Source organism: Rhamphochromis sp. 'chilingali' (genome assembly GCF_963969265.1).
Source record: "Rhamphochromis sp. 'chilingali' genome assembly, chromosome: 20".
In the NCBI taxonomy this organism is placed as follows: domain Eukaryota; kingdom Metazoa; phylum Chordata; class Actinopteri; order Cichliformes; family Cichlidae; genus Rhamphochromis; species Rhamphochromis sp. 'chilingali'.
In genome coordinates this window covers 14,326,443-14,340,576 of record NC_137947.1, presented here as the reverse complement: position 1 = coordinate 14,340,576, position 14,134 = coordinate 14,326,443, and the positions used below count along the sequence as shown (strand labels likewise).

The window sequence follows — 14,134 nt, the reverse complement described above, 5'->3', positions numbered from 1 at the left end:
AACCATAGTACTTTTTTGGAAAAAGCACATTCCCTCGCACTTTTCGGGAAGTCCTGCTTATCCATGGATGAGTGCACCAACACTCACTCGGTTTTGTTTATGGTTTCCACTTTGTTTCCAAGGTTGAATCTTAGCTCGAAGCAGATGGGCAGTGACAAAATGTGAATTTACAGCATGCCGGTAAGTATATATGTATCAAGCATGTCACATAAATAATATGGTTGATGGGAACTTTCCACCATAATCTGGAAAATGTTGCTTTTCTCTGCTGTCATTCTCATGATAATCACTCTTTTGGGCTGGTATCGGAGGTCACAGCATTGCCTCGCTGGTAGCACTGTACTACTTAGCATTACCGCTCCCTAAGAGCATGTCATCAGGCTCTGTGGGTGTACTTCTAGTTTATATCATACTTGTCAAACATTGATAAATCTGAGACGGTAGTTTGGCAGCAGTGAGTAAAAGATCCACAGAATTCCAAACAGAAATACCTAAAAAACTAAAAAAACAAATAAGAAACAATAAATAATGCATTTATTTCACCAGGGATTTTTTCTTTCTTCTTACAGATTTATAGTTGTGCGTGATAAATGAAGAAAGAAAAGCTGCGAAGTCAATAAAAGCCGAGCAAAGATAAGAGCTTTCAAGTGGTACATTTATTAAATACACAGCACTCTACGTTAAGATACACTACTTTCCAAACATGAGATCGAATATGTGCGGCGCAAAGATGTAACTATGACAAAGTCCACAGAGAAATGAGAAACAGTGTTTATGTAAGAGATAAACATTGTTAAAAAAATAAGCGAACACTCAACATTATACGTGTTTCATTCCAGACTGACATATTCCCTTTCTGAGAACACCAGAGAAAAAAAACTGGCTTGGAAAAGGTGAAACAGTATCAACGCTGAAAGACGGTGACAGCTTGAAAACAGCTTTGGGCAGTTTGGTTTATATTAGAGAACGCTCAGTGTGTTATTTTAATCCTGTGATCCGATTTAATTTGAAATATTTCCAAGAGCCTGTTGAAGTTGAGACGTTAGTGTTAATAGCATAATATGGAGATCCCCCTTGTTAATAAAATGTGCTTGTGTTACAGTATCGCGGGACATTATTCTGTATGCGTCTGTCATGAACGATTACCGTTCTGAACTGGGAATGAACTCATTAAGAAATTAACATTGAAATACAGTGTTTATAGCGTTTGTAGCACACTATGTATAGGAAAAAAAAGGAGAAAAGAAAACAACAGAAGAGGAAGCGATCATAGTGACTCCAGTGAACAGTTTTCTCATAAAAGATATACAGTCCTAACCAATACAAAGTATATGCCAACGGACACAGAAGTTAAATGATAACTGTTGTAAAGTAAAATCAGTATTTTGTCCTAATCATTTAAATATCAAAATATTCAGTGCTATTTTTTTAAAAAGGAAAATAAATTAATAAAACTCTATATACATAATACTGAACATGACATCACACCTCCAGCAATTCCCATGCCAGACTGCATAAATTAAAATTGGCCTCGCCCGTTAATGGCACCCACAAGACCTAACTACCATATTTCTATATTTCTTCAGGATAACATTTGAGCTGTCATCAAAGTAAAGTACTGATATTGCATTGAGCTTGGTTGGGGCGCAGCATGGTTTTGGCACATTGTCAGGAAACATTAAGTGGACCTATAAATGAGAGCATAAAGTAGAGTTTAAAGAGGTGCAACAGCAGAGAGTTACAAATGGTAAGAACGTTATTAGCTTATAGCCAGACTTTACTGCAACACGCATGCGGGATACACTCTAAAGAATGCTTACCAGAGTTTGCACAATAGCATGATTTGTTGCATTCATGTGTGCGTTGAGTGGAAACGAGCACTCGCCATCACAGTAAAAAGCAGCATAACCCTCCGGTGCAATGATCCAATCCTTTAGAAAAAGAAGACATTTAGTATACCTGATTGATTATCTCATAATTTGACTAAATGAGTCATTTTTGTGTGATTACCTAACAATTTTTTCATTGTAAGAGATGTCGAATATTTGTGTTTTACCTGCCAACCCAAGTCCCGAAAGCTGACATAAAGCTCGTGCTTCTTACAGGCTTGCTTCTGTTCACTGGTGTTATAATCTGAAAAATAATAGTACTTTTTTTATGACAAGAAATTATTTTTTTAACTTACTACAACATGCTATTATGAATGTATTGCTTTTGGAGTTAACGGATGTTTCACAGAATTATTAATACACCCAACATTTAAAGTTGAAGTAAAATTCCTTTCATTTATAATGGTAATTGGTGGATAATAAGCATTAATCAATGTGCTGGATTATTTATCGAAATGACAAATATCATGTGTAGCCACTTATAAACAAATTTGTTTCCAAAGTAAGAAATCAAGAAAATACTTTGAGAAGAAGAACAAAGAACAGCAGAACTATGATTGAGACTGTGTCAGCTCCCAAAAAGACAAATAACAAACTAAAAACCAGCAACAAACAACTTAAACATAAACAATTACAAAGAAAGAACAATACAGTATCCACATCTGAACCAAAGAGTAAAACAGTGAAATGTGGATTATTAAATATTAGGTCTCTCTCCTCCAAGTCTCTGTTAGTACATGACTTAATAATTGATCAACAAACTGATTTACTCTGCCTTACAGAAACCTGGTTGCAGCAGGATGATTATGTTAGTTTAAATGAATCAACACCCCCGAGTCATTCTAACTACCAGAAACCTCGAAGCACAGGGCAAGGGGGCGGTGTGGCAGCAATTTTTCACACCAGCCTATTAATTAATGAAAGACCAAGACAGACTTTTAATTCATTTGAAAGCCTGATGCTTAACATTGTCCACCCCAGCTGTGAAACTCAGAAACCAGTCTTACTTGTTATCATCTATCGTCCACCTGGGCCTTACACAGAGTTTCTGTCTGATTTCTCAGACTTTATATCTAATTTAGTTCTGAGCTCAGATAAAATAATTATTGTGGGTGATTTTAACATCCATGTAGATGCTAAGAATGACAGCCTCAACATGGCATTTAATCTGTTATTAGACTGAATTGGTTTCTCTCAAAATGTAAAAGAACCCACCCACCACTTTAATCACACTCTAGATCTTGTTTTAACATATGGCATAGAAACTGAACATTTAACAGTGTTTCCTGAAAACCCTCCTGTCTGATCATTTCCTGATAACATTTACATTTACAATAATTGATTACACAGTGGTGGAGAGTAGACTTTATCAAAGTAGATGTCTTTCTGAAAGCGCTGTAACTAAGTTTAAGAATATAATCCACCCACTGTTATCATCTTCAATGCCCTGTACCAACATAGAGCAGAGCAGCTATCTGAACGCTACCCCAACAGAGGTCGATTATCTTGTTAATAATTTCACCTCTGGATACTGTAGCTCGCTCCAGTGAAAACTAAGGTCTCTAATCAGAAGTACCTGACTCTGTGGTATAATTCTCAAACACGTACCCTAAAGCAGATGACTCGTAATCTGGAGAGGAAATGGCGTGTCACAAATTTAGAGGATCATCATTTAGCCTGGAGAAATAGTTTGCTGCTTTATAAGAAAGCCCCCCGCAAAGCCAGAACATCTTACTATTCATCACTGATTGAAGAAAATAAAAACAACCCCAGGTTTCTCTTCAGCACTGTAGCCAGGCTGACAAAAAGTCAGAGCTCTTTTGAGCCAACAATCCCTTTAACGTTAACTAGTAATGACTTCATGAACTTCTTCACAAGTAAAATTTTTAGAGAAAAAATTACCAATAATCATCCCACAGATGTAATATTATCTACAGCTACTCTTAGTACCATTGATGTTAAGTTAGACTCTTTTTCTCTAATTGATCTTTCTGAGTTAACTTCAATAATTACTTCCTCCAAACCATCAACGTGTCTTTTAGACCCCATTCCTACAAAACTGCTCAAAGAAGTCCTGCAATTAATTAATTCTTCGATCTTAAATATGATCAACCTATCTCTAATAATCGGCTATGTACCACAGGCCTTCAAGCTGGCTGTAGTTAAACCTTTACTCAAAAAGCCATCTCTAGACCCAGCAGTCTTAGCTAATTATAGGCCAATCTCCAACCTTCCTTTCATATCAAAAATCCTTGAAAGAGTAGTTGTCAAACAACTAACAGATCATCTGCAGAGGAATGGTTTATTTGAGGAGTTTCAGTCAGGTTTCAGAGCTCATCACAGCACAGAAACAGCTTTAGTGAAGGTTACAAATGATCTTCTTATGGCCTCTGACAGTGGACTCATCTCTGTGCTTGTCCTGCTAGACCTCAGTGCAGCGTTCGATACTGTCGACCATAATATCCTATTAGAGCGATTAGAACATGCTGTAGGTATTACAGGTACTGTGCTGCAGTGGTTTGTATCATATCTATCTAATAGACTCCAGTTTGTTCATGTAAATGGAGAGTCCTCTTCACACACTGAGGTTAATTATGGAGTTCCACAGGGTTCAGTGCTCGGACCAATTCTGTTTACATTATACATGCTTCCCTTAGGCAGTATCATTAGAAGACATAGCATACATTTTCACTGCTATGCAGATGACACCCAGCTCTATCTGTCCATGAAGCCAGATAACACACACCAATTTTAAAGACATAAAGACCTGGATGGCCGCTAACTTTCTGCTTCTTAATTCAGATAAAACTGAGGTTATTGTACTCGGCCCTGAAAAGCCTAGAAATATGGTATCTAACCAGATTCTTACTCTGGATGGCATTACCTTGGCCTCCAGTAACGCTGTGAGGAACCTTGGAGTCATTTTTGACCAAGACATGTCCTTCAATGCACATATTAAACAAATATGTAAGACTGCTTTCTTCCATTTGTGCAACATCTCTAAGGTTAGAAATATCCTGTCTCAGAGTGACGCTGAAAAACTAGTTCATGCATTTATTACTTCCAGGCTGGACTACTGTAATTCATTATTATCAGGATGTCCAAAAAACTCACTGAAAAGCCTTCAGCTAATCCAAAATGCTGCAGCAAGAGTCCTGACAGGGACTAGAAAGAGAGAGCATATTTCTCCTGTTCTGGCTTCCCTTCATTGGCTTCCTGTTAAATCCAGAATTGAATTCAAAATCCTGCTCCTCACATACAAGGTCTTAAATAATCAGGCCCCATCTTATCTTTATGACCTTGTAGTACCATATCACCCTATTATAGCACTTCGCTCTCGCTCTGCAGGCCTACTTGTTGTTCCTAGAGTATTTAAAAGTAGAATGGGAGGGAGAGCCTTCAGTTTTCAGGCCCCTCTTCTGTGGAACCAGCTTCCAGATTGGATTCGGGAGACAGACACTATCTCTACTTTTAAGATTAGGCTTAAAACTTTCCTTTTTGCTAAAGCATATAGTTAGGGCTGGACCAGGTGACCCTGAATCCTCCCTTAGTTATGCTGCAATAGACGTAGGCTGCCGGGGGATTCCCATGATGCATTGAGTTTTTCCTTTCCAGTCACCTTTCTCACTCACTATGTATTAACAGACCTCTCTGCATTGAATCATATCTGTTATTAACCTCTGTCTCTCTTCCACAGCATGTCTTTTATCCTGTCTTCCTTCTCTCACCCCAACCGGTCGCAGCAGATGGCCGCCCCTCCCTGAGCCTGGTTCTGCCGGAGATTTCTTCCTGTTAAAAGGGAGTTTTTCCTTCTCACTGTCGCCAAAGTGCTTGCTCATAGGGGGTCATATGATTGTTGGGCTTTTCTCTGTATCTATGAAGCGCCTTGAGGCGACTTTTGTTGTGATTTGGCGCTATATAAATAAAATTGAATTGAATTGAATTTTAAGCCCACTTACCTCCAGTTTTTGGTGCCTTTGAGGATTGTTGTTGATTATTCAATTTATTGCGATTGTGGTTCTTTTTTTTCCCACCAGCAGCTCTGACTGAGCGAAGCAACACCCCGCTGGCCTTGAAGAAAGCAACCAGGAACGGCTGTTTGGACTGGGGCCCGTTCCTCCCGATGATTCCAGCAGATTTCATGTTTATACTTCGTCCTTTAAAAAAATAAAAAGGTAAATAAAACTTTTAAAACAACATTTAATCTCAATGGGTAGTTTTAGAAATTTATGACTGCTTTCAGAGTAAGTACAAATACAAAAACCAGGTCAGCTCATCTTAATTTTTTTGATTTATGGCAATTAATTGGTGGGAATTGGTGATAAATAATCATAATCCAAACACTGCCAGACATTTGACCTGATGTCACATAAAACATTTTCGTAAAATCAAATGCAGACATTGTGGATTGTCTTGAAAGGTGAAGTTGACCTTTTAAAAGTCTAGGAGTTTAAAATAAATCTAAAGCGATTACAAGAGAAAAAAAAGTAATGGAAAGAAAAACTGAACTCCACTTGCCATCTACAGTTTCCACACAGAGTTGCAGGCCCAGGTTCTGCTGTGGATTCATCACCCAGTGGTTACTGGTAGCTGTTATGTCAAACACTAGCCAGCCTCCATCAGATGCCTGGACCTTTTTGGAGTCAAGTAAGAACGTCTCTGCATCTCTAAAAAGTCAATGAAAACAATGTCATGAACATCTGCACTAAATAAGCTACAGTTAAAATGAGCAAAAACAGCTGGTGCATATATCACTGGCTACTTTGTTAGGCACATCCATTCAGCTGCTTGTTAACACAACTGTCTAATCAGACATTCACGTGGCAGCAACTGAGAGAATTCAATCATGGTAAAGACAACCTGCTGAAATTCAAACCGATTCAGAATGGGGAAGAAAAGCGACTGAGATCAGAGAAGAATGGCCATAAACGCAAACGCAACTCAAATAACCATTTCTTAAAACCAAGCTAACCAAAAGAACTTGTCTGCGTGCACAAAAATTGGACAACAGAAAATTGTGAAAATATAAGTTAAGGTCAGAATTTGGCCTAAACAACATGAAATAATGGATCCATCCCACCTAGTATCTGCAGCCTACCTGAATATTGTTGCTGACCATCCCTTTATGACCTCAATGTATCCAGCTTTCTGTCTATACTCCCTTTCCCCTTACCCTCCAACTGGTCATGACACTTTCTTCAGTTTCTTCCTATGAAAAAGGAGTTTTTTTATTCCCACTCTCACAAAGTGCTTGCTTATAGGAGATTGTCTGATTTTGCTGTAGGATATTTACCCTGGCATAAAGCACCCTGAGGTGACTGTCGATGTGATTTGGCACTAAACCTGAATTAAATTGAATTGAACCTAATTGAATTGAATCTTCTGATAGCTGCTTTCAACAGGATAAAGGACCATGTCACAGAGCTCAGACTGTTTAAAACTCGTTTCTTGAACATGACAATGAGTTCACTGTACTCAAATTGCCTTCAGAGACACCAGATCTTAATCCAACAGGGCACCTCTGGGATGCGATGGAATGAAAGATTGGCATCATAGATGTTCAGCTGACAAATCTGCATCACCCATGTAATCATATCAATATGGACCAAAATGTCTGAGAAAATAAAGTGGCTGGTGAGTGCACATGTACTTGGCATTATTTTCTAGAACATGTAGACTGAATCTTATCATGACTGAGTACTTTATTCCAAACTCTGTGGCAACTCTTCCCTCCCTCCTTTGGAAATCAAACATTTTCATTCTTTTTCCCCCCATATGTGTACTTGCAAAGATATATAATGACTTTAATTTGTGTGATTTCTTTTGGGTTATTTTTTTTCTTTCTCTTGTTTGTCTGATTTGTTATGTTTTTATGCTTTTCCTGATAATGAATAAAAACTTTGGTCTGGAAGAGTGTTAAACTCGTTACTGTGTGCTGGACCTGAAAAGAAAGCGGTGCTTTTGTTGGAAAAACCTTTCACTAGTAATAAATAGCAGAGTCGTGGGGCACAGGGTTTGCCAGTACTTCAGAACTTTCAGGAGCTATGAATCATGCATATCAGCTGTTTTTCTTTTGCTGTTTTTTAACATAAGCTTGACATAAGGCCTCAATCAACTCAAAGTTGAAAAAAAAAAAAGCCCTACTTCCTAATTTGCATTGGATTCCTTTCAAGTTGCAGATCAGATAAAGCAGAGCCTGTTACGTTTTTGTGGTTGCCTGATGCTGGTCAGAGACAACCAAGATTTTCCGTCAGTCCTTCAGGAACCATTTATGTCTTTATTGCAGGTGTAATAAAAATCAAGCATAATCTTTATGCATGACATACTTCTAAACTTCCTTTTTGACTTTTGTAGCTTTTAGCTTATTTCCTGTGATAATTTAGCCTGTGCTTTGCAACTGTTCAGACTGCTCTGTGTTTAACAAACTATGTTCACAAGTCAATATTTTCCATTAGGAATTCATGTTCAGCAGTAAAGTTCAGTACCAGAGCAGGTGTGACTCTGAGATAGGTGTGCAGTTGTCTGAAACTACAAGTACTCTGACTTTAAGTATACATTTGACAACCTGTATGGATACGAAGTAGAGCATTTTCACATAGTTGCTTTTGTTTCTGTGTTTCATTAACTCAGTGAAGACACTAGCAAGTAAACATAAACCCTGCAAGTTTAAAATAGCAAAATAAGTTGTGCTGTTATAAATTTTAAAAAACAGCTTAAAGTTCAAAGAACTTATTAGTCCTCAAATACATACATAAAGTGTATTCTGGTTACAGACTCCACAGACTTCCCCAATACCAGCATCTTATATACAGTGTTATTCTCATGCACTATTTAACACATTATCTCTATCACTGGCCATTGCTTTTACTGAACTTTTATTATTTTAAGTAAATGGCAGAACATGTGGACAGGAAACATTTTTTTTAGTGGGATTTGATTTTCTAAGCTTTATATTGTCAGTCTCTTAAACCCCTAAAATACCCTAACAAAATGGTTTTAAATTTGCTACAGAGACCACAACCTGTTCAATCTGTGCTAAACTGATTTTGTTGAATGGGCCAAATGAGAACCACTGGCAATCATGAGTATTTATATAATCAGCATTTTGTAGAAACTTAGTAGAGGTTTGTGGCACAACTTCACCCGCTTCCAACGTACAAGGTGAAGAGGATATGGTTTAAAAGGGGGTCAGACCTCCAGCAACTTGTGTAGTATATAAAACAACATTAAGGGCACAGGCTGAAACTCGTCTGTGTCTATAAGCAGCATTCTGCCTAACGTGCTGGAGGCAAACACAAAAGAATCTGTATGGCTTTACAAATGAACCCTACTCATACTGTAACTGCATTTAAGCTTTTATGATGACAGAAAAATCCAGAAAACTGTTCTCTAAGATTTCAGTCACTGTGAAAGACTCGTACCTGTTTGTGAGCACTAATTCAAATACACTATTCTCCATGAAAGCATGTGTGAAAACATGAACTGAGCATTCTTCCCCTTTAAGATGGTAGAGTCCATTGACTTGGACCTTTTCAAAGCCCCGGAGGGCCATATCTTCCCTTCAATCACCCACACACATTTTTGGCAAGCAAATGTGGGCCCACTTTTAAGTGCACCCTTGTGTATTCAGCTATGTCTTGCTTTAAACTTCCGGAATATTGTTAAGACAGGCAGGTGGCGGGCATAACAGTGACCACGGGAGCACCCTAGGGAGCCTCCAACCCCCTCCCGATACGGGCCCTCGTGGTTTCATCTGGGACACAGCCAGCTTGGCAGGCAACACAAGACGAGTGATAACTGACGGACCTTCCAAGCTTCATAAGTGGCCAACTTGCTAATGGAGTTCTCTTTATCCGTGAACTATATTTGTAAGGCAGACATGGTGCGAATGAAGGAGAGCAGAGTTTGAGATGGGAGGATGTGCTTTGCAAATGGAAAGTTTCAACCCCCGACAGACAATGGCCATTATGAAATAAGATACAAATCGAGATGCAAATAGTTTTAAATAGTTCTCACTTTTTGCAGTAGCGACTACTTCATTCTGCTTTTTCACTACAAGGAAGAAGCTTCCAGCCTGTTTTACATTTCACTAAACCTTTAAATAACTGAGAACAAACTTAACATAGGTCCTTTGTCTTTGTTCTTTTTTTTTAAAAGACTGACTCACTTTATGACTCATTTTCCCCCTTGTTTATCTACAATAAGTTTATGCCCATAAAATGAAGCAGTAAGTCCTTTAAACTGTAATCCAAGAAGTGCTGGGACATTTTTAGTTAAATGCAAGTAGCAGCATTAGTAAAAAGAACACTTTCATGAGTTTACTAAAGCAGCAAACACCAACTGGTTGAGGTAAAGCATTTTAGTTACACATTGCTGGACACTTTAAGCTATCGTTATGTAATAAAAATATCAGAAATTATTTAGAGATTACCCAGTTAAACAGTTCAGGACTACAGAGGTACAATCACATTTAATATGAACATTTAATACATAGTTGTGGTTGGTCTGGCACTTACTTGTTTTGATACTCTTTGATGACTTGATATATGGTCACCTTCAGGGTAATATTGTCGTAGCGGCCATGACTACGGTCCTTATAGATCCTAAACTCAGCTGCAGTCACTGCCTCCCCGTCCGGTATTTGAGTCAGATCAAAACGGAACTCCTTGTAGTGTCTTCGTTGGTGAGAAAAATCTTTATCTTTCTCCACTGGAAAAGAAAATACTTTATGACAAAGTTGATTTCTACCGGGAAGAAAAGTTGATGAAAAAATATATATATATATATATAAATGTATGAGTTCACCTCCTGAACTGCTTCTTAAGCTGTTTAAAGGAGAAAATATGCCAGCATCAATGCGCAGGAAAAAAGTGTAATTTATCACATCTTCTTTCACATTCAAGGTCCAATCCAAACATTTTGACTACCAACAAAAGCACTTTCCAGTTCATTAAATCAGTCAACTCAATACAGGTAGCAGTTCCCAGACAGGCCCTCTACTGTGTGCCTAACTGCATTCTCTGGCCATGATGAATGGGCTGTCAGTTAAGAAAAACAGGCTGATTTCAATTAAAGACACTTTCGTCTGCTCCTCAAGTAAGAAAAAGAGCAGACAGGATTCTTCAGCATCACATGAGTGTCTACTCTGACCTCTTTTCTGACCTCATTCTGACCTCTGCTAGGCTTCATAAAAAGTAGCTAACCCTTAAGCTTGAAAGTAAAATATTTCTAATATAACAGATAATATAAGATTACTTTTTAAGGCTCGTCTTTTTTTTTTTTTTAATCGGTGGATTTGTTTTATACCTATGTGGAGACAAGTGGAGGATATGCACAGCTTCTATTTTTTTTTCCTAAGGGGAAGCATCTGATTTATATATATATATATATATATATATATATATATATATATATATATATATATATATATATATATATATATATATATATATATATATATATATATATATATATATATATATATATATATATATATATATATATATATATATATATATATGTCCTCAATTTCAGCATCAAAGAGCTCCAGTGTACCTACATTAGGGACATGCTGACAAAGTGACCTCGGCCATCTCTCACCTCCACCTGGTAGCAGAGTAAAGGCATGTGGCTGAGGTCAGCGGATGTTCTGGCATCCACGGTGATATCATGCAGTGCATTTCCCTGATATTTTATCGAGAGGGAACGCCTGCCGTTACTTAGCACAAACAGGTCAGAGGTCAGCTCTGACTTTTACCCACTGAGCGCGTTCCATTATATTAGCCACGGGTGGTAATCTGAAACAGAAGTGTCACTGAGAACACAGAGCATTTACCTTTGAAATAGCAAAATATTAAATAAAAATGTAAGATATCAGTTTTATTCAGCTGGTTCTAACTGGGCTGTAATGAAATTATCAAATGACTGATGTTTTATTAATAAAAGCCCCCCTTTTTATGCTGTCTTGTGTGTTTGGATGTTTGAATAGCTGGCTTCTTATTGATACTAGCGTAAGCATATTAAACCGCATAAAATGCCACATAGACATTTTAAAACAGTTGAGGTCAGTAGCTATATGTGAGTGTACTGTAATAAAGACAGAGCCCCATTGAACACTCCACTGACAGTCTCCAGAATGAGAGCAGAGCCTTCAAGCCTGACAGTGTACATGCCCTGGTGTAGCGGTAAGTGGAAACAGATGGGCTGAGACCAAGGTGAGGGAATAATGTTACAAGCAAGTCTCCACAAATTCGCTTTGTATTTTGGAAAATACAATCCTTAAAGAATAAAATAGTGAAACTTTGTAGATGATATGTTACAGGGATTTGTTTTTAAATATTCAGTTCTGCAGGACTGTGTAATATTTTGATTAATATTGCGAATATTTTTAATGTCATGATGGAATAATAAATGGTACAAATAGCACAAATATTATGAAAGGGGCTTGTGGTTTCTCTTAGTGACAGAACCTCAGATATGAGTATCAGTCAGTATCACCCTCTTTTAACAACAGGAAATAATTTAGGCCAATTTTCTCAAGGTCAGACAGTCATCTGATAAGTCGCTGTGAACTGCTGGGTTAAGGGTCGCAGCTACCGAACAAACACAATCATTATACATAAAAGCGACTTCAGAAAAAAAATAGAAAGCAGCACAAATTGATGGGTCAAAACGTTCAGCTCGATTGTGTTAAATACAAAATATTTAACAGGAGTCTGTAGCAACCCCTCGGTACTCTGAAAATGACTGATGTCTGACGACGAACTTTATTTTTTTACATTTAGATGCACAAATGTCTTTTCAAAAATTATAAATCTTGAATTTGCTCCTCGGCAAGTTTCGTATGAGAGCTTGCACAGGTTTCTCTAAAAAAATATTGTACGTGTGTCCGGTTATTTTCCAGAAATAAGTGGTAATATTTTTCATCCCAAAAAGCAGGCTCGTTCAGCTTATGTTGGTGTTTTAAGATTTGCCTTAATGTCATCTATAATAAGAGAAATAAAAAGTTTAAAATCCCTCACTTATCTCTGTCGAGGAAATAGAAATCTAGTGAAAGATGAATAAGTCAATTTCTTTCAGTGTCCGTGATAACCAAGAATCACCTGCACATAATCCCGATGTATATATTGATTTATAGCACGTGTGGATATTGATCCCGTTTTAATGACACTTACCCAAATTGACAAAACTCATAACCATGTCGGCGTCATTGAGAAAGTTGGTGTCTTGCGCTGTGGTGAGTGCGGGGCTGTGGCCTACGAGAGGGGCCGCTCGGTAAGGCTGTGCCACACGGGAGTAGCCGGCATGCTGGGGGTTGTAGTAACTTTTCCTAGAGTGCCCTTGAGCCTTGGCACTAAAGCTCTTCCCTGCGCTCTCCTGCACGCCCTCCTCCTCATCCACGGCCATGGCGTTGTACAGGTCTAGCATGAACAGCGGCGCGGAGGACGCCTGCTTCCCGGGAGAGAAGGGCCTGGGACGGTGAGGCAAGCCCAGGATGGAGAGGATCTCTCTCTGTATCTCCCTGCGCTCGTGATTGCGCAACCTCCTGTAAATAAAACTGGAGTGCACATGATTGTCACTTAAAACGCAATGCACGCACGACAGGAAACTCAAACAGCTCCACGCAAGTCCAAGTACGGCACGGTTCAAAGGTGTAAGCGCTGTCATCTTGACAAATCAGCTCACTTTGAGATGTGAAGATGAACTACATCGCACTCAGTGAAGGGAGAGAAAAAAGCGTAACAATTTATGCTATAGTTGTGCCAACACGGAATCATAGACTTTCCATATTAGCCAGAGGCACCACAACTTTCACGGTGGTAACTGAGGAGGCTTTTAGCAGTCTGCCCTTCTACAAATGAGGTATCAGCTTGCAGAAAAATCGCCGCTCCTCTCCTGTGTGCGAGCTTCCTCCAGCAGCAGTATTTACGCCTCCAGGGTCCATCCGAAGTCTCAGCCACACCAAGTATTTATGGAGCTGTGTGACCCCGTCCCTCACCTTACTCCTTTGTGATGAAAAAACGTGTAGGTACGCCCATAACGTCGGGGGATAACCTGGAGTTTCCAAGTGGATGAAATGTGTTGAACTGTGTCAAAATTAAGCAGAGAGAAGCACTCGACTCATGCCCCGGCGCGCATTTTTCTTTCCCCCCCCTCTCTCTCACTTTTTTTCCTCCCCACTGAGAATGTGTATTGGGGCTAGTTGCCCTTTGAGTCCACCCCACACTCCTCAGCTTTTGTTTTTG

The 14,134-nt window shown here is 38.7% G+C and overlaps 1 protein-coding gene across 1 annotated transcript; it reads right to left on the bottom strand.

Annotated features, from left to right (window-relative positions):
* Positions 1-642: 642 nt before the first annotated feature.
* On the bottom strand, positions 643-14,078 carry bmp5 (bone morphogenetic protein 5). The gene is made up of 7 exons (XM_080868852.1): positions 13,064-14,078; positions 10,406-10,598; positions 6,408-6,556; positions 5,849-6,046; positions 2,057-2,133; positions 1,821-1,931; positions 643-1,688 (listed from the first exon to the last, which is right to left on the bottom strand). Exons 1-7 carry the CDS (start codon positions 13,554-13,556, stop codon positions 1,539-1,541), a joined length of 1,371 nt encoding a protein of 456 aa, XP_080724978.1. The 5' UTR covers positions 13,557-14,078; the 3' UTR covers positions 643-1,538.
* Between the last annotated feature and the right edge of the window lie 56 nt (positions 14,079-14,134).

Excerpts from the sequence above, each read along its gene's own strand:
- bmp5 (XM_080868852.1), bottom strand. The coding sequence starts at position 13,556 with ATGACAGCGCTTACACCTTTGAACCGTGCCGTACTTGGACTTGCGTGG. Across the intron at positions 10,599-13,063 it reads TATGAGTTTTGTCAATTTGG|TGGAGAAAGATAAAGATTTT; the intron begins GTAAGTGTCATT and ends TTTCTTTTCCAG. Across the intron at positions 1,689-1,820 it reads ATGCTATTGTGCAAACTCTG|GTCCACTTAATGTTTCCTGA; the intron begins GTAAGCATTCTT and ends TCTCATTTATAG.